The sequence below is a fragment of the Eptesicus fuscus genome, chromosome 5 (genome assembly GCF_027574615.1).
Source record: "Eptesicus fuscus isolate TK198812 chromosome 5, DD_ASM_mEF_20220401, whole genome shotgun sequence".
NCBI lineage: Eukaryota > Metazoa > Chordata > Mammalia > Chiroptera > Vespertilionidae > Eptesicus > Eptesicus fuscus.
In genome coordinates this window covers 21,530,180-21,554,193 of record NC_072477.1, presented here as the reverse complement: position 1 = coordinate 21,554,193, position 24,014 = coordinate 21,530,180, and the positions used below count along the sequence as shown (strand labels likewise).

Genomic DNA, 24,014 nt, shown 5'->3' with positions numbered 1-24,014 from the left:
ACGGAGTCCGGGAATTGGCTGCGCCAGGAGCTCAGTCTCTCCGGGACCGAGGGGCTGGACGTGGCCAGAACGCCTTAGGAGGACTCCTGGCACCGGCCTGGGGGACAGCGGTCAGGACAGCGCCCCCCTCCCCTCCGGAGAAGTGGGGGCAGAAGTTTGGAGGTGAGCGCTGGCAGCCCCGCTCGCGGCTTTCACGCAGGACTGGACCTCCATTTCTTCTGGGGCGGACCAGGGCCACTGCCTCGCCAGCTGAGGCCACTGCCCCGTGAGACTGCCGGAGCTCTCAGCGCCTGCCCAGGGCTCCAGGAGAGACCGTGGTCATGGTGAATGAAGACCCCAACCTGGAGGAGCGCGATGGCCCCCCTGAGCAGCAGTCCGTGCCTCCGGCGGACCCCAGCCTTCCTGCCCCACCCACCGTCCCTACTGACCCCAGCGTCTCGGCTCATCCCAGCATCTCGGCTCATCCCAGCATCTCGGCTCATCCCAGCATCTCGGCTCATCCCAGCGTCTCGGCTCATCCCAGCATCTCGGCCCATCCGAGCGTCTCAGCTCATCCCAGCATCTCGGCCCATCCCAGCGTCTCAGCTCATCCCAGCGTCTCGGCCCATCCGAGCGTCTCTGCCTATCCTAGTGTCTCGGCCCATCCCAGCGTCTCCTTCCACCCCAGTGTCTCTGCGAACCCCAGCAGTTCAGCCTTCCCCAGCACCTTGGCCCATCCCGGTGACTTGACCCAACCCAGTAGCTCCGGCCGCGAGGACCTCAGTATGATCAGGGTGAGCAGGCGCCGTTGGGCGGTGGTCCTGGTGTTCAGCTGTTACTCCATGTGCAACGCCTTCCAGTGGATCCAGTACGGCTCCATCAATAACATCTTCAAGTACTTCTACGGGGTCAGTGCCTTTGCCATCGACTGGCTGTCCATGGTCTACATGCTGACCTACATCCCTCTCCTGCTGCCGGTGGCCTGGCTGCTGGAAAAATTTGGCCTCCGCACCATCGCCCTCACGGGCTCTGCTCTCAACTGTCTGGGGGCCTGGGTGAAGTTAGGGAGCCTGAAGCCACATCTCTTCCCGGTCACGATGCTGGGCCAGGTCATCTGCTCTGTGGCCCAGGTCTTCATCCTGGGCATGCCCTCCCGCATCGCTTCCGTCTGGTTCGGGGCGAATGAAGTTTCGACGGCCTGCTCCATAGCTGTCTTTGGCAATCAGGTGGGTAGAAGAGTTTGTGGGTGTTCAGGGGAATGGCCACGGTATCGCCGCGGGACGGAGCGTGTTAGATTGTATCTAACCGTCCTGAACTGTGTGGGAGACTGTAATTTTCTGACTTCAGCTGAGTTGGTGACTCCGGGTGACTTTATGGTTTTGTGTGATTGATGGGGTGATTATGACTGGGTGACTGGGGAAGAGAAGTGCGGGGCGGGGGGGATAAGAGGAGGGGGTCTTTTCTTTCACCCACAATTTCTCTTCCCCCAGCAGAAAGCATGCTTTGAAAAATAGGATGTTTTATGATTTCATTCCTAGCCTGTCAGTCCTCCAGCCTAGACCTTTGACTCCAGGAAAGCTGTCCTTTCTCAGGGAGCAGCTCCAGGGCAGGGACCATCAGAATTTAGCAGGTGTCTTTGGCCTGAGCAGCCCAGCTTTCCTAGAGTGCACTCTCCCCTGTGCTACGTAGTATCGCCGAGCGAGCGGGGCCCTGGTGGCGTTTGGCGCTGTTCTTACCTCCTTTTGTACACAGCTAAAGTCAGGGCAGTGGGAACAATGCTTTGTGCCAAACTCCTTCCCTCGGGTTGAGAGCCAAGTTCAGCAGGATGGAGTAGAAATCTCCCTCTGGATTTCCAAAGACGAAAACCCTCGGAAAGGCCTGGGCAGCTCACCTCTAAATCTCTTCTCTTTCCTTTTTGGAAGGAGCACATACAGTTCTTTGCCTCTCCGTGTGGTTGGAGGGAGTTGAGTGAGTTAGGCAACTGGTTGTCTTCTCCAGATATTTGAAGCAGATCAGACTTGGGGCTCTTCTTTATCTGAAGCACCGCCTCCTGGTCCCGCCGGTCCCTGAGCACGCTCAGCGGTGACAGTGTGTTTCAAAAGGACCAGTACCCCTTAGTTCCTATGGGCCCGTTTCTCTTACCTGTTGTTGCCTTTAGAAATTTTAACCTTTCGTTTAGAAATTTCTCATTTGGGTCAGAAATTTTCAAAACTGCTCTATAGGCCAGTTTCCACCTTGCTTCTCTTCATCACCAGGAAGTTGACTTGAACTAAGTTTTCCCAAGCCAGTCAGCCCTGCCACTTGGGCAGTAGTGTAAGCAATCAATGAAAACAGAGAGCGCTTCTTTAGCACACAAACAGGCAACATGAAATCTCTTACCCAGCTTTTTTTTTTTTTCCCACCTGTGGGTTTGAGCATCCTGAAGACTGAATTGATTTGAGGTCTGGGGGTGAAACGAGGGATTTTGTTCAGGGCAACTAAAAATACATGTTGAGCCGAAACCGGTTTGGCTCAGTGGATAGAGCGTCGGCCTGCGGACTCAGGGGTCCCAGGTTCGATTCCGGTCAAGGGCATGTACCTTGGTTGCGGGCACATCCCCAGTAGGGGGTGTGCAGGAGGCAGCTGATCGATGTTTCTCTATCATTGATGTTTCTAACTCTCTATCCCTCTCTCTTCCTCTCTGTAAAACAATAAAAAATTAAAAAAATTATAAAAATACATGTTGAGGGTGACGCTGACCAACCCCCTAATTCTCTCAACTGATGTGACTGGATTTTCACGTCCCCATTGCAGCCCTGCTGCTGGGTTTGACATTATTGGATTTTTGCTTTCTAAGAAGGTAAAGCAGTGGGTGGGGGTGAAGGGCAGGACCTGCAAGCTTCCAGAGAGAGATACCTCCTTATTTGCAGTAGAACAGGATATAGAAAGGGTCACTGCAAATCCCAAACCTTTCGTTTGGGGAGGGCAGGACTAACTGGGAGGAGCCCGCAGGTGGTCTGGTGAGTTGAGAGAGTCCAGCGCTTGTTTGGTTAACCATTAAGAGTAAGCTTTTCCCAAGTTCAGCAGGATGGCGTAGGAATCTCTTTCCTTGTTGGAAGGAGCATATAAAATTCTTCGCTCCAGAGGTGGCTCTCTGAGGGGGCGTGCAGCTTCGTACCACGGCCAGGGCCAAAAAGCGACGGTGCAGCCCATCAACCTCACCTTCAGATACTCGCCGAATAGATCTCGGATTCAGGTGTGGCTTTATGAACCAGTGAAGGTGCGGGCAGAGGCTGTTTCATTGGTTTTGATGAGTATTAGATGCTGCAGAAGAGATTCATTGAGAAAACAACTGGGTCGGATCATGCTGAAAGGAGGTAATATTACTCTGCTCCAAAGTGTGTCTACCTAGAAATGACTAACGGAGCGAGAAATTATTGAGAAGCAATACAGTTTGTGTTTTTTAGGTGCCCTTTGTTGGGAGAATAGTTCTTAAACATTTATTCATGTTGGCTTACAATACCCTTATGTTACTACCAGATGACAATAAATGATGTTGAATTGTTTTTGTTAAAAAAAAAAAGAGAGAGAGAGAGAGTAATAGGTTTTCAGACCCTTTCTGACACACCCATACCTGTGAGGGAACTTAACACCAGACATATCTTTAAAATTTAATAACAATAGTTATGCACTCATCACCCCTGCTCCCCTCCAAGGCCAGGAAATGCTAAGACTTTTACATTTTAAAACTCTCTGACAGCATGCATTTGTGTCACGGAGCCATCTATTTAGTTTGATATTTTTAGGCTCAACCCACTGTGCTAAGTTAAAAAAATTCTGAAAAAACAAACAAAACGGAATTGTTTATGCTTCCTCTCATAGAGATAAATCATATTTGGTTCTCAGCATGTGTTTTAACCGTGCTTTCTGAGTAAAGCGTGACTTAGTGGAGGGGAAATATCAACAGAGCACCTTGAGCTTTGCTGGAAAAAGGCGCCACAAAGCTGTTAAACAGATTTTCAGTGTCATTCTGCCGAATCATTCTTCATGGCCTGCAGACTCACACTGGTCGGCAGAACCCCGGCACCCTGGTCATTCTGACCTCTCTCTTCTAGTGCTTCTTAGAGTCTCCACGAAGGCACCAGCCCTGCTTGCATTCAATTGAGCATTCATTCATTCATTCATTCAACAAGCTTTTACCTAGGTGGGGGAGGAAGAGAATTTCTTCTACCCTTCTAGGTTCTTTCAGCTGGCCTAATAATTAAATCAACATGAGACAGATTAACAAGAGAAAATAACCACATTTAATTACATATGTACATATGGGAACCCACATACGTAAAAGAGTCAGAGATCCCACATACCTGAGAGGTTCAGAGACAGAAAGGTCAAATGAGGTTATATACACGACATCGAAAGCCAAAGAGCCGAGGTGAGGGGAGGGAAGGAGGCTCCGACTACAGCTGAGGCTCTTCGGTTCCCTCTGGCCAGTTGAACAAGTGGTAACAGACTGGCATTTTTTTTTTTTTTTTAGCAACACTTGTTCCATTGTTTCAAGTGAAAAGGATCTGTGTGGGGTTTTGAGTGATGTGGACACATTGTTGTTGTGCAAGGGTTAGAAGAAAGCCTGTGTTGGAGTCTGGTGACAGCTTGGTGTTCAAGGACCAGGAAGATGTAGATGAAAGAAATCTTCAAGTCAGCACCAGCCCCCTGAGGAGCCTGCAGCACCCAGAAAGGGAAGGGCCATCTCAAGGACTCTTGGGCTGCTCAGAGCACAGCACCCAATAAGAGAGGAGGAAACAATCAGTTTGTTTTCCATATAAGGAAAAAACAATCTACACTAATAAAAGAGAAAGATGCAAATTGACCACACCTTCGCGACACCCACCAGCCAATCAGGAGTGAGTATGCAAATTAACCCACCAAAGATGGCGGGTTAATTTGCGTACACAGGCGCCAAGCTGCTGGGAGCATTCTGCACCGCCCCAGCCGCAGGCATTTCGCATCGCCTCAGCCGCAGGTGTTCTACACCACCCCAGCCGCTCCAGGCTTCTGGGCAGTGAGGGAAGGTGGAAAGCCGGCTCCAGGCCGGAGCAAAGCAGAAAGGCGGCTCCAGGCCGGAGCAAAGGCAGTGCCAGCACCCAGGGGAAGGAAAGCCCATTCTTGCACGAATTTTTGTGCATCAGGCCTCTAGTTACCTTATAAAATCAGTTCTGTGGAAGCCACAGCTGGTTGGGCTGTGGAAAATAGCTCTTTCCCACCGAAATCTAATGCAAGCCACCAATGCAAGCCACATGTATAACTAAATCTTCTCGTAGCCACATTAAAAATCTATAAAATGTAAATTAATTGTTAAACAGGTGAATTTAGGTTTAGTACATTTTATTTAACCCAATATAGCCAAAGTATTATTTCAACACAGTCAATATAATATTACTAACAAGCTATTTTACATCCTTTTTTCATACTGGGTCTTTAGAAATTGGCATGTTTTTTACACTTCCAGACTAACCACCTTCCCTGACAAATGATGGGATTGCGTTCAGTAGTCAGGCTGGAGCCCACAGACCTGGAACAATAATGCTATTTGTCGGGGAGAAAAACTTTGCCTTGACCTTCTTAGGGTCCCTGGCTGGGTCTAAAAATTAAACTGATAAAGGCATATTAACAGAAAATCATCCACATTTATTTAATGTGTTATGTGACATAGGAGCCTTCATAAGAAAATGAAGAATAGTTAGACTTGTGTATTTTTAAAAAATATTTTCATCGATTTTTAGCGAGGAAGGGAGAGGAAGAGAAAGAAACATGAGGATTGAACCCGAAACCCAGGCATGTGCCCTGTCTGGGAATCGAACTGGCAACCTTTCGGCGTCCAGGATGATGCCCAGTTGTCCCACGTAGATCCTGGGAAAGGATCTGGGGTGTTTATCTAAGGCGTCCCTTGAGATAAACTTGAACCGTGCAGGTGTGGGACATTCAAGTAGTTGCTGATGAAGAGACTGCTCTACGCCAGCAGGACTGAGGGCAGATTTAGGACCAAAAAAACCAAAGGCTTTAATTTTAATTTTAAGGGCACGCAAAATAATTCAATTAACTGCCGGAGGAATTACACCACATGAAACATAGACAGTTGCAAATCACACAGCTTTTTTATTACTCACACAAATAAATTCCTGAGCTGCGGTACAAGCTTAGTTAAAGATCCCCGGGGTGCTATCCTCTGGGGTCCAGCCGCTGGGCTGGTCTGGTCCGGATGCAGGGTGCCAGTGTTCCTCTCCCGAGAGCTCGGGTCGCATCTCGACTCGGGGTTGTTAGCCATTCTTTTGTCATCTGGCAGGGGTCCATATTTAAAGCTTGTTCGTACCCATAGCAGTTCAGGTGGCTATCAATGATTTACGTCAATGCACATATGTTAATCTCGAACAAGGCGAGGGGGCTAAGGAGAGTATGTCACTCACGCAAGTGTTTATCATTTTTTAAAATGTATTTTATTGATTTTTTTACAGAGAGGAAGGGAGAAAGATGGAGAGTCAGAAACATTGATGAGAGAGAAACATCAATCAGCTGCCTCCTGCACACCCCCTACAGGGGATGTACCCGCAACCAAGGTACATGCCCTTGACCGGAATTGAACCTGGGACCTTTCAGTCCTCAGGCCGACGCTTTATCCACTGAGCCAAACCGGTCAGGGCGCAAGTGTTTATCTTGACAAGTCACTCTGCATCAGTTCAAATCCTTATCTCTGGGGTACACACGCTTCAAGGCAGTGAAAAATGTGTCTTTAATATTACACTTTAAGTTTTAAGGAAAATTAACTTAAACATGTTAAAACTTTTCTAACATTCTTTAAGCATTTTTCAACATTTCTGTATTTTACTACAAGACCAACCAACTGAGCCACACTGGCCAGGGCTAGACCTGTGTATTTTTATGCCAGGTTTGAGGAAGAGTGGACAATCGTGGAGGAATGTGGACAGGTTAGGAGTATGAGGGAATTATAGTAAACTAGGGCCGTGGCCGGCAAACTGCGGCTCGCGAGCCACATGCGGCTCTTTGGCCCCTTGAGTGTGGCTCTTCCACAAAATACCACGGCCTGGGCGAGTCTGTTTTGAAGAAGTGGCGTTATAAGAAGTTTCAGTTTAAAAAATTGGGCTCTCAAAAGAAATTTCAATCGTACTGTTGATATTTGGCTCTGTTGACTAATGAGTTTGCCGACCACTGAACTAGGGAAACTGAACAAGGCCTGTGTCCCGGTTCTTCTTGGCAGCCTCCTTCTGTCTTCAGAGATAAGGATGCTCCCTTCCTCGGGGTCTAGGGAGGGCACCTCTCACAGGAGGGTTTTGTCTGTTTCAGGGGAGAAGAGCAAGGATGGGGAGGAGATCAAAGTAACCTTTCTGTTTCTGCTGTTTTCTCAAACTCCTTCAAGGCTTCTAGCAGATAAAGATGGGCCTTGGGGAGGTTGTGTTGGCTGGACTGGCTGATCCTGGGTGAGTGTTTCTGAGACCGAGTCAGGGTCATGAGGCAGGTGGTCAGCCTCGTCTTCTTCCAAAATCATGGCCACTGGGGTGTCTTAGACTCTCGGCTTATCGTTCTGGATCTTCTAATGTGAGAGCCTGTCTTTCAAAGTCTGACTGAAGTTTGGGGAGGAGAAGGCAAACTCTTGTTCTCTTCCACTGATTGTTATTGTTAAGGCACCCGGAGCGCCCGCCCACATGGCCGACCACTTTCTGGCCTCCCCTGTTGCACTAGAAGACACAAACAGGCAGGGGCTGGGAGAGCAGAGCAAGGCTAGTTAGTGGTGACCAAAATGAGAATGGGCGGGACCCATGGCCTGCAGGTCCCAAAATGCTCCTGGGTGCCAGGTCATGTACACGTGACATCGTACATGTGGTGGGGTGACAGCAGACATGAGGTCACATGTCCCATCTAAAGACAGCAGCTACTTCAGCTTCCGCCGACCACTGACATCCAAAGCATGGCCCAGTGTTGTCAGATCTCCTCTTTTTTTCTTTAAAGAGAAACCAGAAATCCAGATTTTCTTAATGTAAAATATGTTTTTTAAATTGTGGCAAAATGTACGTAACATAATGGCGATCATTTTAGCCATTCATAGTGTACAATTCAATGGCATTACATACATTCACGTGGTAAGTGTTAACTGCCATTTATACCCCGAACTTTTTCATCACCCCCAGCAACTCTGTACCCCTTAAACAATAACTCCTCCCTGCTCCCTCCCTCCAGCCCCTAGGTACCTCTTCCTGCTTTCTGTCTCTATGAATTTGCCTATTCTAGGTACCTCATAGGATCTTATTCTAAGAGTCATATACTATTTGGCTTTCTGGGTCTGGCTTATGAATTGTTTGTTAAATGCTGCTGACTGATTCAAAACTTTAGAAAAATAACAGTCTGTATTTAGATACTGCAGGTCAGATAAAACTGTCCCATCTGAGACTTCGGGGGAGGGGAATGTGAAATGGAATTTCAGTTCTTCTTTCCCCTTCCGGGGGGGGGGGGGGGGAAAGGGAAAGCCATCAGGGTGCAGGCAGAGGTCAGAGGTTAGCAATGAGACGTCAGAGGTTAGCAACTCTGGGGAGGAAACGAGACAAGTGCTTCCTGAAAATGGGGATTATTCACCTCACCCATGGGCCTGGGTAAAAATACAGATGCCTGGGCCCCCACGTGGACTTCCTTCACCTGGCTTTCTAGGGGCGGGGCCCAGACGCCTGTATTTTCAGCTGGCCTCCCAGGTGGGGCTAGCGATCAGACTTTTTGAAATCACCTGGAGAGGGGACTTGCAGGCCGTGGGAAGGCACCCTCCTGCTTAGAGCCAGGTTCTGGTCAGGGCTGGTTTAAGAGGTGTTTGCTGTACGCTGGGTCCTGTGTGCAGGTGGAGGCTTTTTGTGAGCTCAGTTCCTCACCCTTCAGATTTGGGGGAATGCTACTGGACAGGGACCTGGCCCTGAGCGCGTCTGCCTCGGGGGCGTAGTGTGTTGGTTCCTGACTCCCGGCAGGAAAAATTTCACAACATGCAGCCGGAGACAGCGGAACAATGAAGGGCTTAGGATAGAAGGAACGTCAGGTGAGCCTAGGTGGGGCTGCTTTGGCTCGAGGTGGGGCTGCTGTCAGCTCACGGGAGAGTCCCACTGAAAAGGGGGCCTTGGGGCAGGTTCAGGGGTCAGCCCAGGACGAGCTGCCTTCTCCCCTGGTTGCAAATCTCAAGTTTAGGAGACGCGTGCCTGTGGGAAGAAGAGGGGGAAGCAAAAGTGTGGGCGTGCCCCCAGGAGGGAGAGTGAGGGAGCACTGGGTCCTTTTTTTGTGTGAGGGTTTTAAAGGCTGGGAGTTTAGGGGAGGTCTTAGGGGAGATCTCAACAGAATATTCATCAGTTTTCCAGGTGGCCCTTTCAGGGTCCGGGTCTCCAGTGACTGATCAGAGCCAGGGCAGGCAGTCAGTCACCCCAGCTGGCCCTAGTGTTGGCGGGCCTGGAGCTGAGATACACCTGAGGCCTAGAATTTTTCTCTAGGGGGGAAAGGTCAGGGGAGGGTCCGAATCGCACGACCAGCCATATGCCAGGGGAGGAAAGGCCCCCCTGGGGGTGATCCTGCGCCAGTTTGGGGCTTACTGTCCTGGTGACCTGTGTCTGCTCTCAATTGCTCAGCCAGTTTGTTCAGCCATCTCTCTGTTTCCCCATTCCACTTGCCAAGGACTTTTCCTAGCTTCTTACTACCCTGGTCCGGCTGGTATTGGAGGCTCAGCATTCTGATTCACTTAAGGTTCTGAAAATGTCCTGGAAACCCTGAGTGGGGGTGGGGAGAGGGGGACATCCCTGATGGAATGTGAGGTGAAACCACTGCAGATGCTCCTAATCCTTTTCTTTCTTTGAATTTCAACTCTGCCCTGGAGGACGCTGGGGTTGGCCTGACTCTCTTGGCCCTGTTTCTCTGCCAGGCATTGTTGCAGGTGCCCGCTAATTCCATGGAATCCAGTCATTCTAGGACCCCTGCTCCCTCGCCATCCCTACCTGTCTGTCTCTTGTTCCCTGCCAACTAGTCTCTCAGCTCTGATTGGTGTAGCTCCTCAGTTGTCTCCGTGAAGATGCACTGCTTAGTTACTAAGCCTCCTGCTGCCCGGAGGGTGACATTAACAAGATGGTGTCCTGAGAAGCTCCAGACCTCCTCCCCTCCCCCCCCCCCGCCCGCCCCCGCCCCGAAACATTAGATAAACTAGAAACTGGCTAAAATAACTTCTTTATGGGAGCTCTGAAAATCAGTCAGAGATCTACAGCAACCAAACAAATGCCCAAACAAGAAAAAAAAAAAGTCAAAATGGTGGGAAATTTCATGGCCTTTGTACTCACTCTCCCCACCTCCCTTCCCCATGCTGTGCCTCCCAATCCCCACTTCCCTTCTGAAAACCGGATTTGCAGTGTTTCAACCCAGTTGTATTCCTGAACGCTAACAATGAACAACCCAAAAAGGAAATTAAGAAAAAAATTCCATTTATAATAGCATCAAAAATACTTAGGAATACATTTAACGAAAGAGGTGAAAGACGTGTACACTGAAAACTATCAGATGTTGCTGAAAGAAATTAAAGACCTAAATAAATGGAAAGACATCCTGTGTTCATGGATCGGAAGACTTAATGTTGTTAAGATGCCAATACCACGCAAAGCAATCCACAGATTCAATGCAATCCCTATCAAAATTGTGATGATAATTTTTCACAGAAATAGAAAAATGCATCCTAAAAGTCACGTGGAAATTTAAGGGACACCGAAGAAACAAAACAATCTTGGAAAAGAACAACCAAGTTGGAGGTCTCACACTTCTTGATTTCAAAACGAATACGAAAGCTACAGTAATGATGACAGTATGCTATTGGCATAAAGACAAACATATGATCAATGGACTAGAGTCCAGAAATAAACCCTCACAGATATAATCAAATGATTTCCAACAAGGGTGCCAAAACCATTCAGTAGGAAAAGAACAGCCTTTTTTTTTTTTTTTTTTCAATCTTCACCTAAGGATATGTTTATTGATTTTTACAGAAAGAAGGGGGGAAGGGGAGAAGGAGAAAAACATCGATGTGAGAAACATCGATCAGTTGCCTCCCATACTCACCCTGACCAGGGATCAAACCCACAACCTTTTTGGTGTTCAGGACAATGCTCCAACCAACTGAGCCACTCAGCCTTTTTAATAAAAAATAGATTTTAATTTTTAGAGCAGTTTTAGGTTCACAGCAAAATTAAGCAGAAGGGTATACCCAAAAGAACTCAGAGCCCTAGCTGGTTTGGCTCAGTGGATAGAGCATCGGCCTGTGGACTGAAGGGTCCTGGGTTTGATTACAGTCAAGGCAATATGCCTGGGTTGCGGGCTTGATCCCCAGCAGGGGGCGTGCAGGAGGCAGCCCATCAATGATTCTCTCTCATCATTGATGTTTCTATCTATCTCTCCCTCTCCCTTCCTCTCTGAAATCAATAAAAATTAAAAAAATTAAAAAAAAGGAAGAACTGAGAGCAGGAACTTGAACAGATGTTTGCACCCATGCTTATAGCAGCATTATTCACAGACAAAAGGTGGAAACCACCCAGGGGTCCATCTCTGGGGGAATGGATAAACAAAATGTGTTATATACATACAATGGAATGTTATTTAGCTTAAGAAAGAGAGGAAATTCTGACACATACTACACATGGATGAATCTTGAAGACATTATACCTAGTGAAATAAGCCAGACACAAGTACTATATAATTGCACTTACATAAGGTATTGAGATGTCTTTTTTTTTTTTTCTGACAACAACCAGTTCTCCAATTCTCGGTCCTACAATTCAGTTCAATTCTGGCACTAACTACTCAGAGTTAGTGCAGATCCCACAAGTTAAGGACTCAGTTCCACGAGACTGCCTCCCCACGAGATACCATTTGCCAATCCTAGAGGCCACCTGTACTTCTAACTATAAATTGGGAATTCCCACAACCCCTCCTTAGGTTCTATAATTTGCTAGAATGGCTCAGAGAACTCAGGTGAACACTTTACTGACATTTACTGGTTTATTATAAAAGGATACAACCCAGGAACAGCCAAAGGGAGCAGATACCGAGCAAGGTTCGGGGAGAAGCACAAGCTTCCATGCCCTCGCTCCTCACACCACCACCCTCCCAGCACTTTGACGTGATGTGTTCACCAACCTAAAAGATTACTGAATTTCCTTGTTCAAGAGTTCTTATAGAGCTTAATTTCCAGCTCCCCTCTCCTCCTTAGAGGTGGGGGAGGGTGTGAATGAAAGTTTCCAAATTCTAATCACTAGGTCTTCTGGTGACCCATTAGCTTAAACGCAGGTGTGATGGAGGGGGCTCCTGATGAATGACTAAAGACACTCAGGAAATTCCAAACATGTTTAGAGCTCTGTGCCAGGAATGGTGACAAAGACCAAATATATTTTTATTATACCACAGGTACCGAGAGTAGTCAAATTCACAGAGTCAGAGAGTAGAATGGTGGTTGCCAGGGGCTGGGGGAGGAAAGAATGGGGAGTTATTATTTAAGGGGTACCTAGTCAGTTTAGGAGGGTGAAAAAGTTCTGGAGGTGGATGGAGGGCATGGTTGCTCAATAATGTGAATGTACTTTATACCACTGAACTGTACAGTTGAAAATGGTTAGAATGATAAATTTTATACTATGTATATTTTACCACTACCCCCCCCCAAAAAAAACAAAAACAACAACAACAAAAACCCACAAATATCCCCACTGCTTGTGAGGTGTCCCTTCTGGCTGGGTACTGCTCACCTCCTGCCATCATCTCCTCAGTCTCCGTACTTGGAGGCATCCCTGGCCTCTGTGCTTGCTGAGTGTACTGGGTACTGGCCTTGGTTTTCTGCTGGTTTGTGCTTCCCCCTCTTCCTTTATCTTTCCCCGCTCCCCCCGCTCCTCTTCCCACTGAATGGGGAACGTGTCAGGGAGCTGGACCCTTGATACATGTCTCCTATATCTCAGGGTTCTGGGCATAACCGGCGAGTACAAATGGAGGGACCAATTATTAAACAGGTTTCCATTTCCTGAAAGAAATTCAGGTGACAATGAGTTCACCGAGGGCTCGGGTGGCTGGAGGAAGGGACTATGACTCTATCTTGCTCTTTCAATGAAAAGAGTATTAAGTCCTTACTGTGTGCTTTGAACTGTGCCAGACCCACCAGACCAAGCTGGTTGAGAACACCATCTTCAGCTCTGCTGTGTACTCCTGGGCAAGTTTCTTAACTTTTCTAAGTTTTGACTTCTTTGGTAAGATGGAGATGAGACAGGGAGTGGAGGGCCTTCAGCAAACAGTTTATCAGACAAGAAATGGTCAATGAAGAACCGATGCTATCACCAATAGAGGTAGTCAGTGGGCTCCTGTCTGCAGGGGCTCCTGATGTAGGAAAGGCCAGCACTTACTTAAGGGGTCACAGCACGTGGTAGGGCATACCTCAGTGTGCGCCGTGAGGCGCAAGCAGGACAGCTCCCTGAGAAGGTGATGCTAATAGCAGTTCTCAATGAGTGAAGTGAAGAGATGTTGGGTGAATAGGGGAGGGTGGGCCATTCCAGGAAGTTCCCAGGTAGTATTCCCATGGGGACTTGTCCCTCTTGAGAGCTGCTCGGTCAAAGGCTTGCAGGTGCTAGAAGACAGCGTTAGTTTCCAAGTGTGTGGTTGATGAGACCTGCTGTCTGTTGTGGAGACTTTGGGGTCTCGGATGACACAGATACTGGGCCAACCCCAATCCCCACACATCAGACCTCAGTCTCACAAACCTAAGGCTGTGCCGAAGGAAGTGGGGCGCCCAGGCTTATCAGGTGGACACAGTTGTTTCCCCCTGCCTGGTTCTTGATCTTTTTCCAGCAGTGCTATTAACAGGATGTCCTTCCCTGGACTTCCGTCCCCCGCCCCTCAGCCCCCCTCCCCTGCCTCCCCAATGCCAACATCAAACAGCCTGAATGGACTGCAGGATGATGAGGGTGGAAGCCCATCAGGGATGATAAAGAACCATAGCATTAAGGTGAAAGCTGGTGTTTCTTCTTCTTTTTTCATTCTCTGCCTCCTGACCTCTAATCAACACCATTCCCAAACTCAGCCCGACGGAGCATCTCCCCTTGATCCTGCAGGACAAAGGACCTTTCTCTTTGCTGAGTCGCTCAGGGGTGGGAGGGCATCCTGCAGGCTTCGATGCCCCACCCGGACTCTTCTGCTTTCTGAGCTCAGTATAGACATCTTTTCTTTTTTATTCTGTGCAAAAACCTTAGCTCAGCCTCTTCCCGCCAACACAATTCAAGATGAGGCCTTGCTCCAGTTTGAGGGCAGATACCAGCAGCGCCGTCTATGTTTGCGGAAGGGGGAAAAGGGAAGCAGGGCTGGATTCCACTTGCTCACCAACTTCTTGAGTCTCAGAACCTCTCGGTGGAGCAGTGTTTGCTTTGGCTCCCATCCTATCTGATTCCCTCCAGAGAGAGGTGAACACAGCCCCTTTCAGTTTCGGGAGACCACTTTTGATTGGACAGCCCTGAAGGGAGGGGCAACAGAAGTTGGAGCAAGATTGGGGGTTAGTTTTTCTCCTTTTATTTTCTTCTTTCCTAGAATTCCTGACTTCAGCCCAAATTACTGTGTTAGCATAGCGGGGTGTCCTCAGTGGCTCTGGACCAGCTCTCTCTGTGCACAAGGCCATTTGCCCTGTCCATCTTCTCTGAGAACTTTCGAAGTGAGCAGCCATGAGTCATCACATCAAAGCAGGGCCCATTCTAATGGGCTGTTTGTTTGGATGGTGGCTGCCCCTCCAGTGATCTGTACCTCCTCAGACCTTTGTCCTGGGCTTCCTGTTTGGTGCTGGAGAGCTTTGTGGAGCCACCCAATGAGCTCACTCAGAGAACCATTTCTTCTCTACCAAGAATCTAGGCAGGAGCGTGCACCTCTCTCACACCTTCCCTGCCTAGGACAACGCTGGGAAACCAGCAGCTAAGTGTCTTTTGATTTCTCTCCTTGGGGCAGTAATCAATTGTTTTTTAAGTGTGGTCCAGCACCAGAATCACCTAGTGTTCCTTAAAAAATGCAGCTTCTGCCCTAGCCAGTTTTGCTCAGTGGCTAGAGTGTTATCCCTCAGACCAAAGAGTCGTGGGTTCAATTCCTGGTTAAGGGCACATACCTTGGTTGGAGGCTTGGTCCCTGGCCCAGGTCAGGACTTGTGCGAGAGGCAAGCAATAGATGTGTCTCTCTCACATCAATGTTTCTCTCTTTGTCTCTGTCTCTCTCTCTCTCTCCCCCATCCCCCTCCTCCCTCCCTTCCACTCTCTAAAAGTCAATGGAAAAATATCCTTGGGTGAGGACTTCAAAATGCAAATTCCTGGGCACCTAGGGCAGACCCAAGGAATTAGCCTCTCTGGGGTGGGGCTCGGGAACCTGTGGTTTTGGTTCTCCATCAGGGGATTCTGATGCCACTGACGTCTGAGAACTCCAGGGTGGGAGCCTGGAACCTGGCTCTGCTGGCAGCTATGTTTGGGGCCTCCAGCAGGACACCTGTCCTCTTCGGGCATCAGCTTATCTGTAACAAGAAAGCCTGGCCCTGGCTGGGTAGCTCAGTTGGTGCATCGTCTTAATACACTACAGTTGCAGTTCGAGCCCTGGTCAGGGCATATACAAGAATCAACAAATGAATGCATAAATAAGTGGAACAAGTTGATGTTTCTCTCTCCCTTCCTCTCTCTCTATAATCAATTAAAATTTAAAAAAAAACAACACCAAAAAGCCTGTTCACAGGGTGCCACCAAAGTTAAATGAGGAAGTCTGTAGCTTAAAACCCTTGAAACCAAATAAGCCCTCCACAAACATTTACTGAATCCACATCTATAGTCTCCTTACCTGCCACACACAGGTACGGAAGCATCCTCTCTATCTCTAGACTCCAGCTACTTTCTTTCATCTCAGCTGACTGATCCTTCTTCTAGTGTCATACATTGGGGGAACTTAAGCAGTCTACTCTCTGCTGGTGAGTTAGGTTGAGGCCAGGTCACCACCCTTCTAGGGAAAGGTCAGCCCTCCCAAGACCTTGCGGCTAGGACACACACTGGAAGAGGCCATTCCTGGCACCAAGTAGGGACTAAGAGCATTTGGATGGAAAGATGAATGACTGGTGTTCTGGTTTCACACTTTATCTTTGGGGCATTATTTTCTCACTAGTGGCTTGGTGCACGGATTCATGCACATTGAAAGGAAATTAATTAGAAGAAATATTAATTACTGCAGCTCAGCAGTAAACCAGATTTGGGCTGACAGTGCCCCAGCAACAACATAACCCACGGCCAAAGGTGGAATCGGGCTCCCTCTTCTCTGGTTCTGGGGTGCATCACCCGAGAACCGCCACAGCCAAGTCACCGCAGCTCGGCAGCTCCTGCGTTGAGCGTCTGCCCCGGTGGTCAGTGTGCGTCATATGTACCAGTGGTCAGATGGTTGGACGGTCACTTAGCCTTCTATATGATAGATTGCTGAAGGAAGATTCCAGAGAACTTTATGTGATTAACAGATTCCAGAGCTTTTTCTGTGATTGCTGTGACCTCAGTGGGGTGGGGGTGCAGGTGGGAGAAGAATGCATCTGGATCCAACTTTCTTACTACTCTTCCTCACCTTTTACTCACAACCCGTTGCCCTGAGAAAATTCCCCCACCTACCTCCTCACTTCCGAAAGCCTTGGAAGCCTGTTCTAGGGGAGAGCAGCAGCTGGTAGGGGCTGGCTGAGCTGGGGGCAGGGCCTGAGAAGGTCAGGGATCCCTGGTTCTCTGGAGACACCTCCCCTCATCTAGCCCCTCACCAGCCTCCTGCATCTCCAGGGTCACTGTCCTGGTCACCGAGAGACAGTCTCAGCCTCTGGCTTGCTGTTTGGCCTTGGGACTGGCATTTCAACAACCCCTCGCTTTATCTGTGCGGTGAGGACAGTCCTCCTTGCTGACATTTGGTTCTCTGAAGGCTACTGTGTGTGTAGGGGGGGAAAGAGGGGTGGGGTGGGGGCAGGAGGGAGTTGTGTTCTCAGGGTCCAGATCACTGGCTGGAGGTTTGTTTAGGGACTTACAGAGAAACTCTCTCCTCTCATGGACTGTCTCTGACTCACTGTTCAGAAAGAACTTTGATAAGAGGCAGACAGGGCTTGCTTAAGGCAAAGATAAGCTTTTTGTAGTTCTGGGCACGACTATTTACCCTGTTAGGATTTATGATTAGATCGCCCTGGGAGGTTACTTTGGATCAGATTTATTATAGAGCCTTTTTTCAACACAATCCCCTCAGAGCCTGGATCATTCCCGAGTCTCAGACCACGTCCTTCTGGGACATGTGTCTGCTCAGTGCCTCGTGGCTCAGCAAGGTTTTGTGGGAGAACAGAGCAGGGCTAGGGATGGAAACATCAGACATCCCTATGTTTACGTTGCCACAGATAAACTATATGATTTCAGCAAGTGGTTTGAACTCAGCTATAAAACGGAGAAAACAACATGATCTCTTAGGGCTCTGTTGCCTCCCTTATATTGGTGGTTTTGAGGCTTTGATTACATGCTGCATGTGCAGTGCCTGGAAAACTGAAATACAGTGTAATGCGAGCTTTTACGTGCCCTTAAAAAAAAGAAGAAGGACTTTAGATTTGCCCCATGACACAGAAAATGAAAGAGCTTCCCTCTACACAGACCATGTCCTATCTAAATTGTAAAGTGCAGCCTTGGGTTAGGGACCACACCCTTGTTTATAGGGCTCAGCATTCTGACCTTTACAGTCAGCTCTTTCTTTCCCAACCCGCTCTGGTCATTCTGGCTGTAGGAGCCTCTCCCAGAGCTGCTGGGTTCCAGAGCGTCCCTGCGGCTTGATCCCGGTGAGCTGAGCCATGCGGTGGCTCCAGGAGTCCTGCGGAGCATTCTGATTCCAAGAAGGGCCTTTGCCAAGGGTAGGCACAAAGCAGCAATTCAGTCCGCATGTGCCCAGGATGGCTCCTCCCTTCATGTAGGAAAAAGTGGAGGTGGTGGCCCAGCCCAGAACTGATTGAGTCCCTGCCATCTGGAGCTAGGGGGCGGGGCCGAGGAGCAGTGTTCCAAGGGCTTGGTGGTCCTGGCTGTACCACACAAGTGATCAAAGGTAACAAACGGGGCTCAGACAGTCCTGGTGAAGGTGTGCTTTCTCTCCCCAGAGTTCTTCTAATCTCTCCTCAGGGAAGAGGGTAGGTACCATATCACCTGCCCCAGGAATGGCTGCCCCCTGAATTCTCATGCTTCTCCACAAAAATTCACCACCTGTACTAGGGTGCTTCCACCCTGGACCAGGTCTGGGTCCCTTGCAAATAACCACACAGGCCCCTGGCCATTGTTACCGGACTGAAGGGGTCTGTTTGCCTGCATGCATCAAAGCTCAATAAGACACAAACAGAAGTTTGCAGCCAAGACAGTAAGGACTTATTAAGGAGATGGTGCCATGCCGCAGTCACAGATAGGTAATGCTCAAAGACCTGGCTCTCTGATGGCTTTCAAGAGATGGATTCTGTAGGGGAATATCATTAATCATGGCGACTACAGGAGTTAGGGTCATGGTCTCTACTGATTGGCTGGTACTAGGGGTAGGGGGTCATTGGTCATTGCATCTGGTCCTGATGTCAGCCATGGAGTTTTCTGTCCTGTCCAACTTCACAAGGATTTGTTCTGTGGATCTGCTTTCCTGGGTATGTAGCTAAAACACAATTGAGACCAAAGTTTTGTTTTTAGTTTGATTGAAAACTCTGTCTCTATAGTCAATAGACCCAGGACCTTGTTCCTAAGACACCTGGATGCCGACTAAAACCTCCTTGTCCTGAGGGCTTAATGATTGAGCAAGAGAGAGGGAGGTGGATAAGTCAGGGCGCTGAGTGAGCCAGTTTGAGTCAAAGGAAATATGTCAAAATAAAGAGCAGATTAAAGGAAATAAGGTTCGCCCTAACCGGTTTGGCTCAGTGGATAGAGTGTCGGCCTGCGGACTGAAAGGTCGCAGGTTCAATTCCGGTCAAGGGCATGTACCTTAGTTGCGGGCACATCCCCAGTAGGAGGTGTGCAGGAGGCAGCTGATCGATGTTTCTCTCTCATCGATGTTTCCAACTCTCTATCCCTCTCTCTTCCTCTCTGCAAAAAAATCAATAAAATATATTTAAAAAAAAAGAAAAAGAAAATAAGGTTCCTGCACCATTTGCCATCTAGTCTTTGTCTCTTTTTGAACTTCCGTACTTGTCCTGGATTATATCCTCTCCAGCCAGGTTTCCTGGTTCCCCCAGGTGACAGCAGGTAACGTAACAAATGAGAGTCTGTGAGTAAAAGCTGTCATCCCTTTGGCCTGTCTGTCTCATGAAGGACCACCTTGGAGGAGTAGCCACACATCCACTTATAGGGCTTAGCACTCTTACCTTTGCAGTCAGTTCTTTTTTTTCTTCTTTTTTTCTATAGAGAATACTTTATTGTACAGGTATCATATACACAATTTAATGTGTGAACATTTACAGGCAGGGAGTTCAATTCCAAATCTCCATGGCACCCTATACACTGCACCGCACACTCCTGTTTGGGATTAGCCCAACAGGAGTGAGACACAAAGTTATCGCTTTGTGAACAGAGAGCTTCAGTTAAATAGAACAGAGCCCAAGATCCTAATTTGTAACACCCTGTGTACATATGAATAAAACCTAAAGATGTGTTTTAGATGACCCCATCACCTTTAAAAGTTATTAAAATGGAACTCCATTTCTCAAAAAGTCACTAAGAAGTGCACCCGTATTTACAGACCCGATTAAGTTATGCATAAATAAAATCTGTACACGAGACACACTGTTTCTCAAAATAACAGCGCTCCTCTGGGACCTAGGGGTGACAGGCAGCAAAAAAAAACGCTTCATGCCTACCCTTTTCAAGTTTACTCGAATCACCAAGATGTGAAATAAATATGCAAATAAAGATTCAGTACCTTAAAGGAACATGTCATTTCAAAGAATCTTCCATTTGAAGAGTTAATTTTCAAAGTTAAAAAAAAACACACAAAAAAAAACATAAAACCAGCAGGCTTTGTTTCGACGTGTTTTGTAAAACCCAAAAGCCCCTTTTAAACAAGGGGATTTTTAAGTGTGTTCAATACCACCTATTAATTAGTTGCTAAGCGAAGAGTCTCCTCCTACTGAATGCAGGATCTGATATCTGAAGATGCTAGATAAACGCTTCTTTTTAAGATAAATATTTAGTGGGCCGGAAGCCAGCAATGACCTTAACACTGAAAGTTATTATTGATTTGAATCACATGGATTTGACATTTCAACAGCTAAGCAGGTGGGGTTTTTGTTAGCCCAGGGGATGGATTTAAAAAGGTTTGAAAACTTGTAGCACCACTTTCAGAGACAGGAAGAATGGGGTTCAAAATAAAACATAAGCTTAATGAATAGAGAACCAGTACTTGTCACCTTCCGATCACTTGTCCAGAGTTAAGGAGACAGAGAAGTACTAAGGACTCCCAGAGGGCAGGCCCAACTCTGGAGGCCAACAGAGGCCTTTCAATGGGAAGGCAAGGAAAAGCTCAACTTGTCCCCCCAGGCCGAGAGTTTCCCCGTCTACGCCAGTGAGAGTGGTTTTGGAGATTTTCCCCCCCTTTCAGACTCTTCTTCACATCACTGGGGTTCATCACAGCCCCCACCAGCTCCTTCTGGCAGGGGAAACTCAAGGGGTTCCTGGTCATTGAAATGGGACCTTTTCGAATCACAGTCTGATTTTCGAAGCACAGGTGGCCTGGCTGCCAAATCTGTGGGTAATCAGGCTGAAGTGAGACAGGCAATTCTGAATGTTCGCCTCCAAGACCGGGGCCGGCCGGTTGTTCCCGTTGGGTGTTCGGCCTTGGCTGAGAAGGTCCGTGAATTCTTTACACACTTGCTGTGCAGCCAGCAGCATGTTCTTCTTCGTTGCCATCTCATTCCGTCCTCCGAGATGAGGTCTAATTAAGCACTCCACCACCGCTTTACTAGGAAACTCAGCTTCACGGACATACGCAAAATCCCGAGCCAAATGAACAGCCTCCCCTTCTATAAGGCCGTCAGGAGGGGACGTGTGCAGCCTTCTGTCTGCCGGCTGGAAGATTCAGCCCAATCTTGTCCAACTTCTCCCGCAAGGACCGGCCTCCATTTTCAGACCTGGCTCTTCTGAGAACACCTCCCAGTAATGAGGCATTTAAGCACTCCGGCGGGACAATCGCCTCTGGGCTTTGGCAACTGTCACTTTGTATTTCGATGTGGAACTCAGGAGGGACAATCTTCTGGGGAGACCTCACTGGGGTTCATCACAGCCCCCACCAGCTCCTTCTGACAGGGGAAACTCAAGGGGTTCCTGGTCATTGAAATGGGACCTTTTCGAATCACAGTCTGATCATGCAGAAGCAGGTGCTGCTCATCCAGGACCTGCACCTCGTCGGTCAACAGCCCCATGTCCTGAAGGCCCAGGTTCTCCGCCAGCCCCGCTGTGTCCAGGGCGTGTGCGTGGGGCAGCAGCAGGTCCGAGCGGTGGAAGCCATCCCTGCGGGCGCTCATAGCGCCACCGTCCAGCCTGGAGAGATGGGGTAGCAGGCCAGCCTGGCACCTTCTGGCTCTGGAGGCCGGGCCAGGCCTGTGGCTGGCGGCTGGCATGGCTGGTGCAGGGGGTTGATGGCAGCGTAAGCTTCTCCCAGATGCGAGTAGCGGTCTGCCGACTGGGAATAAGTCAGCGGCTGGTGTAGAGGTGGGAAGTAGGGTGGTGGCTGGTATTCGGAGACTCCGGTATGGGAGGGGCGGCGCGAAGCTATAAAGATGTTGCAGACTGGCCCAGGAGAGGTGGGGGAGAGGTGGGTTCCCATGGCTGCTCCCGTCCTGGCGATCCTTGGAGAAAGAAATCTACACCTGTTAGTGCGAAACCCCGCTACTTCGAGCAGTCAGTTCTGGAGAAGTATGGGTGGTTTTATTTTGAGACAGTGTACCATAGCCTTAATTTGTTTATTAAAAAAATATTTATTAAGCATCTACTCTGTGCCCAGCAACATTCTAAGCTCTGAGGATACAACCGCGAGTGGAAGAAAAGGTCTCTGAGCTCAGTTTTGAGGGAAGAGAGATTAGACTGCAAAACAGTCATGCAAGGAGTGACTAATGGTGAAGATTGCAGGAGGAGGAGGAGGAGGGGGAGGGGGAGGGGGAGGAGGAGGAGGAGGAGGAGGAGGAGGAGGAGGAGGAGGAGGAGGAGGAGGAGGAGGAGGAGGAGGAGGGAGACTTCAGAGCAGGACACTGGGACATGTTTTTGTGTAAGCAGGTCTGGGAGGAACTCCCTAAATGGCAGGGCCAGGTCTGGTGTTAGGGATGACTAGTAGTTTTCTCGGTGCAAGGTTTAGATTTCTTTTCCTTCCCACATTTCTCTCTGGGATCACAAGGCAGGGTTGGTGAACTAATGAAGCTGGCATCTTAAGAAACAGCTCCAAGGGGCCCACCCTGTCTGTCTCTGGAGACACGCCCTAAAGTAAGAGGAACTGGTTCTGCTCATGGTAGGCCAGAGAGCAAACAGCTCTTCCAGGGCCTGCCCTTGAGTAACCAGCCGCCTAGGTCTGCGTTTCGCCTCCCAAAATTGAAAGTGGGGGGTGCTGTTACCAAGAAAGTCTAATCAGACTTAGAAGAAAACTTGGGAGGATTAGAGACATTTATTGTCCCATGAATGACAGCATATGGCGTTGCAGACATTCAGTGCTTTTTCTGGTTCAGGCTGTTCTAGCACCATCTGTCAAAAGGCGGGGCGTGGTCGAGTTGAGCAGGGCAACAGCACACAGGACAGTAGGACCCGTCTGTTGGCTGCTGTGAGCTGGCTTCTGGGACAGAGTTGGTGGGAAGTGCCAAAGCATTTGAATGGGGAGCTTTGCATGTTGTCTACTTCAAATATGAACAACTTGGAGAAAATGAGGCCTGCACTCTGCCACTTCTAGCTGGCCTGGTGGTTCGAAAGACATCCTCTCATTTTTCCTCTTTTCTGGCTGAGTCATTGGGGAAGTTCTACGAGCCTGTGGTCATTGGCCCTCAGCACTGTCATCAGAAGGACCTTTGAGTGGTGAAGCCAGCAGTGACTCGTGCTGTCGGTGAAAGGGCAGGCAGAGGAGGTTTCACATCTGCTCTCATGTAGACATAGACTGGCCCTTTGCAGATATTACCATGAGGTCAAGTTCAAGAGGAACGCTGACCCTTACAAGGAGGAGCGTGTGTACCAGGAGCCTCCTGAGTTGATGATTAAAAGTAGGCATAAGTGTGAGGCTCAGCTAAAAAAAAAATAAAGCCCTTTGTCAGCATTCCTTTTCATTCCTAAGTAAAAAAAAATTTTTTTCTTTGTAGAACTCAGACCCCTCCTCTAAATGTAGCATCTTCTCTGTTTACAGCCTAGGGGACCTCTGCTCTTCAGCTACCTTGCACCCCCCAAAGATGAGGAGGAAACCCAGAACCAAGGCTGTAGGTCAAGATCAAGGTATATTAGATAGCTTATACACTTGGTGATGTGAGCTCTTGGCTTGCAACGGTTGCCTCCTCCCTTACTTTTTAGTAGGTGTTCAGTATACACTGAGGGTAGGTTTGAGAGTAGGAATTTGATGAGCCGATATTCCAATGGCTTCCAGGCCTTACCTTGGGGAGCCCCAAAGTTGAGGTTTTCTCTGTGTTATTCCACTTTGTATCTGCTTTCTTTTGGTGGTCAACTCACACAATACTTCAAACTGCTACTGTGCCCAACTGGTTTGCTGTAGAAAAGACTGGACATACTTGAGTTAGGTTTGAGCTTCGAAGCGTCATCTCTTTATTCAGAAGACGTTTCCCAAGCTCCATTTCTGTTCTTGGCATGGTGCTGGGCATGGTGTGGGGAGATGTCACACAAGGAAATGTTAGTCAGTGTCCCTGTCCTCAAGGTGCTAACAATCAATTACAGAGACAACACCCTTCAGGGAAAGAACCCCAAAACTAAGCATTGCATAAGAACCAGAAATCCCATAGGGAGTGG

General features: G+C 48.6%; 1 protein-coding gene and 1 pseudogene across 1 annotated transcript in view; one reads left to right on the top strand and one right to left on the bottom strand.

Annotated features, from left to right (window-relative positions):
* FLVCR2 (FLVCR heme transporter 2) overlaps nucleotides 1-24,014 on the top strand; it is a 70,600-nt gene continuing 46,586 nt past the window's right edge. Inside the window, exon 1 of the mRNA XM_028141346.2 lies at nucleotides 1-1,205. Within this exon, the coding sequence (XP_027997147.2) occupies nucleotides 321-1,205 (885 nt within the window). The 5' untranslated portion in view covers nucleotides 1-320. The remainder of the gene's footprint in view (nucleotides 1,206-24,014) is intronic.
* Nucleotides 20,730-23,869, bottom strand: LOC129148917 (transcription factor AP-2 gamma-like; annotated as a pseudogene).